This window comes from Crocuta crocuta, unplaced genomic scaffold (assembly GCF_008692635.1).
Source record: "Crocuta crocuta isolate KB4526 unplaced genomic scaffold, BGI_CrCroc_1.0 scaffold111, whole genome shotgun sequence".
Lineage (NCBI taxonomy): Eukaryota > Metazoa > Chordata > Mammalia > Carnivora > Hyaenidae > Crocuta > Crocuta crocuta.
In genome coordinates, this window is record NW_027527611.1 from 3,903,547 (window position 1) to 3,908,363 (window position 4,817).

The following is a 4,817-nucleotide window of genomic DNA, read 5'->3' on the forward strand; positions in this document are numbered from 1 at the left end:
AAATTGTGCGCTGCGGGGCGCCTCCCTGGGCCTCACCAGCTCCCAGCCCGCCACTGTGTGGCTCCGAGGCGTCGTCCGCTCTGCCACATGCTGGCACCTGTCGGCGAGCTTTCCGTACCATCATAAATTATCTCCATAAAAGTCATCCTCCTTCTACACGGGAGCAAAGTAAACACACAGGGGCCCCGGGGGTTCAGGCGGGTGAGCGTCCGACGTCGGCTCAGGTCATGATCTCACGGTCCCTGAGTTCGAGCCCCGTGTCGGCCTCTGTGCTGACAGCTCGGAGCCTGGAGCTGCTTCGGATTCTGTGTCTCCCTCTCTCTCTGCCCCTCCCCCACCTCTCTCTCTCAGAAATAAATCAACATAAAAAAAAAAAAGGAAATACACGGCCATTAGAATGAACGCTAAGATCAGAGGGGCAGGAACAGGCTCCAAGCCCAGCCTCACGGCCGCTGCCAGACACGCATCCCTGCACGGCTGCCTCCTGCTTCTAGGAACAGCCGAGCATTTAAAAGTTTACTATTTGCCACCATTTTCAAGGTCTACAAAAGCATCGTGAAAGCAGAACAGTGAATGAGCGCGCCAAGTGTGTTTTCTTTACTCAGGCTCATTTTGTGGAGCAGGGTTAGTTTCATGGTAATACTGAGGGGAAGGTACAGGGATTTCCCACCCACCCTGTGACACCACGTGGGCATGCGTACGCTGTCAACAGCCCCAACAGAAGGTGCGTGTCATACGGTCCGTGAGCCCGCGTGGACACGCATCCTTACCCAGCGTCCGGGGTTCACGTCAGGGTCACTTCTGCCACCGTACGTGGGCTGGGTTTGGATGTACAGTGACACGTAGCCACTACTGTGGCATTCTGCAGTCCGGGCCCTGACCTCTGGCAACCACTCAGCTTTTTGCTGACGCACAGTGTTGTGTTTTCTAGAATGTCATAGAGGTGAAGTCACCCAGTACGTTGTATATTCTTTAACAGGCGGCAAATGCCTGCATAGACTTACTGGCCCTTTGTGGGCCCTCCCAGATACTCACATCAGGGCATGACTTCACCTCCCCCAAGTCTGATTCCTTGAAAAGCGCCTGCAGGAAGGAGCAGCGCCACCCACGCCCCACCCCGAGCCCTGGGCCGCCCGGGGGTTTTCGCGCTCCGACTCCTGCCCGTGTGTCCTCAGGACCCCAGCGCCATGCCGAGACCCACCTCCCAGGACCTGGCGGGCTACTGGGACATGCTGCAGCTGTCCGTTGAGGACGTCAGCATGAAGTTTGACGAGCTGCACCAGCTGAAGCTCAACGACTGGAAGATAATCGAGTCTCCGGAAAGAAAGGTAACCCACCCGGGCCTCGCGCCCTCCCTACGCGCCATTCCACGCGGGCTTCCCGGCGTCCAGCCCGGCCGCACGAGAGGCGCTCCGTTGTGCGTCGTGGTCTCGGGTCAGAGGCACGCGATCAGGTGTGCAGGTGTGTGCGCGCGCAGAGCCAGCGTTAAGCTGACTTGGGATGAAAGCCGCTGGCCGGGGGTAGCGAGTAACAGGGCCCTTCCTGCCATATCGCTGGGACTCTAATGGAAAGGCACACGCAGACCGAGAGGCTCGTTTCTTACAGGGATCTTACCCTGTGTCTTTATCAAACCTGTACTTGGATTATACCAAGATGATTCTCTACAAGGAAGGCTTGAGGCCTGGTTACAATGACTACTTCCTATTCAGATGAACTTTCCAGGTGTTTCTGGAAGACAAGCAAACATTGTGGGCTCCACTGAACAGGTTGGAGATGTAAACTTCCCATAGATCTCTCAGCCTTCGCCCTTAAATACTTTCCTGAAAGTTTCCATTAAATTCCTATGATTTGACTTTTCCCCTTCAGATATCATCCTTAGTAGGGCTAATAGTTAGGTCTTAATTAGCAATAAATACATTGATTTCCTAACACATTTTAAAGTAATCAGAATCTGATTTTCTAGGTAGACATTATTGATTCAAATAAAATGATGAAATTCATCCAGCACACTTCGGGGTGGTGTTAACATGCAGCAGAGGATGTCTGCATAGCTGATGAGAAGAAAGCCATCACCGCCACCCTCAGTCTTCCCCCAAAGGTGCCGCTGACTGTGGCGGTGGAGTTCTGGCCTCAATGTCATAGATGTCACTGCGGATGACTGTCACGCCCCCTCTTTACTGAGACTAGGGGGCAGAGGGAAGTAGGAAGGCATAGGCCGTCTGTAAGCCATAAACGGTACATTAGCAAGTCCTTTCTGTGGTTTGGTTTTGAGGTGAAGGAGATCCTAAGTGACTGCCAATGAAGACACTTCTGATAAAATACTAAAACTAGAACCCATTTCATCCTTCCGAGGATTTGCAATGATCCCTCCTATTTTTTATTCTTCGGTAACTGACAACTAGTATAAGCCCTTCTACCTAAGCTATGCAGAGAGAAGGGTCCTCTTGCTGAAGGTGTACACCCCACTGCAGACAGTAGACAGCCACACCACCGAGCCCCAAGCCGTGGGCTCGTGAGCCACTCTGTCCTGTCCACCCGCAGGGCCACCTGGTCAACCCTCTCCTGCCACAGTACGCCTGTAAACAGGAGACTCCCACAAGAATCCCTCCTGTGTATTTCCTAAAGCCCCACACTTGAGAGGCTAATGATTGAAGAGAAAAGAAATAGGTAGAGACAGTCATGTGCTTAACGTAGGAACTAACTTTTGAAAGAGCTGAAATCCTTAACAAACCCATTACCCTCGTTGTCGAAGATGCCTGCCAGGGTCAGGAAGAAGTCGTTCTGGGCCGAGTCGTTTAAAAGTACACCATGGGAATAAAGTATCAGACACCAAAGCAGTCTTCCTTCCAAAACCCACATTGCACAGCAGTGGGGTCTGCCACGCGGGTCTGCCCGCGCTGTGCCTTCCCCCACGGTGTCCTAGCGCGTCTGGCCCGTTTGCAGAGGCTGAAGGGAGTAAGACATAGGGGGAGGGGGTCCCCCGACAACTAGATGCGTGCCCATGAAAGGAAAGGGTTCCAGCACCTTCTGCCAGGAACCTTCCCTGGGAAGGAGGTGGCTGGCTATGCAGGGCCCTGTCATCACCTGCTGGGAAGGGCAGTCCGGGTTGGGTCCAGCTTTGTTAGATAGGATCCGCGTTAAATAACATGGGGGTTGGGGCCACAGGCCTTTCACCAGAACAGTAAAGATGGGATATAATGGTATATATTGTATTTGCTGCAGAACTGTGTGATTTAGCCTTCTGGAAAAGGCATACACATATTTTTGTGACATATTTAAGAATATGAGCTAAAGGTCACAAGTAATTATTTGTATGTTTTTACCAAGCAGGTGAAAAATCTATCTTATCTATCTGTCCACCCCTCCATCCATCCATCCATCATATCTGTCTGTCTATCTATCTATCTATCATCTATTACCTATCTACTGTCCATCCATCATATCTATCTGTCATTTAATCTATTATCTACCTATCTACCTGTTTATCTATCAATCTGTCTGTTCATCTGTCCATCCATCATCATACCTATCTATCTGTCTATCCATCTATCTATCCATCCATCCATCCATCAGTCCATCAAATCTATCTGACTGTCTGTCTAGCTATCTAGATATCTATCTATCCATCATGTCTGTCTGTCTGTCTATCCATCTATCCATCATATCTAGCTGTCTGTCTATCTATCTGTCTATCTATCTATCTATCTATCATCTCTCTATTTATCTAGTCAATGTCAAAGAGTTTTAGGCCCATAACAGGGAATTTGTCCAATAGCTCCCCCACATAAGATGGTTTTCATGAAGGTGCTTAGGATCCAGAGTACGTTGAAAAGTCTGTAGTACGTGACAGGGATGTCAAGCAACACCTTCCAAAATGCCTGGGATGCTCGAGGACTGAAGTCGTGGGCATTTGCCAGTGCTCAGAGAAGGCCAAGGAAGCTAATCTAGCAACAACACGAAAGTAAACCTGAGACCAAGGAGGCGTTCCGTGTTACTGTGCAGGACTTGGTTCCTTACGTGCAAGGCTGTCACCTAACCCGTCTCCCTGCCCTTGAGGGGTGAGGGAAGTCACAGTGCCCAGCAGGCAGGCGGCAAGGCCAAAGTCAGGGGGCGTGGGGCCGGGTGTCCAGGGCAGCTTGCGGGCACTCGCGGACTGGCGCCAGCCCCCTCTGATGTCCCCAATTTTGACTTGTGATGCTTTTCAGGAAGAAAGAAAGGTCCCCCCTCCAATACCAAAGAAGCCCCCCAAAGGAAAATTTCCTATCACGAGAGAAAAGTCCCTGGACCTGCCGGACAGACAACGTCAGGAAGCCCGGAGGCGGCTCATGGCTGCCAAGCGGGCGGCCTCCTTCCGCCAGAATTCGGCCTCGGAGCGCGCAGACAGCATCGAGATCTACATCCCGGAGGCCCAGACACGCCTCTAGGGGCGCCTTTCCCTCTCTTTTCTTTTTAACAAAACGCTTGTACAGTTTCTCACCTACCCAGCGATTTTGGTCTCGTTTCTCCACCGAATACGCCCTGTCGTGTTCTCTGTGCCGTAGCCACACCGGAATGCGTTCACTTCTGCCGTGCGCCGAGCCCCGGCCAGGCCAGCTGCCCCCTTCTTGTCCCCCCCGCCATGGTCTCACGCGCGGCACGGGGACCCCTACCTGATCCACTCTGCTCTCAGAGGGTCATGGGAAACACCTCTCCAGATGGAGCCCAGCTCACATTTTGTTATTTATATTTTTATAAATCGTGGGATAACTCGAGGCAAGAATAACAGATAACTGGACGCGGTGCATCCTGCCCCTCGCCACACGCCCAGTGGAACCTGC

At 51.9% G+C, this 4,817-nt stretch overlaps 1 protein-coding gene across 1 annotated transcript in view; it reads left to right on the plus strand.

Annotated features, from left to right (window-relative positions):
• The window catches only part of DLGAP2 (DLG associated protein 2), a 608,379-nt gene extending 603,568 nt beyond the window's left edge, over positions 1 to 4,811 (plus strand). Inside the window, exons 17-18 of the mRNA XM_077771905.1 lie at positions 1,176 to 1,328; positions 4,206 to 4,811. Coding sequence (XP_077628031.1) covers positions 1,176 to 1,328; positions 4,206 to 4,424 — 372 coding nt within the window. The 3' untranslated portion in view covers positions 4,425 to 4,811. The remainder of the gene's footprint in view (positions 1 to 1,175; positions 1,329 to 4,205) is intronic.
• The last annotated feature ends 6 nt before the right edge of the window (positions 4,812 to 4,817 follow it).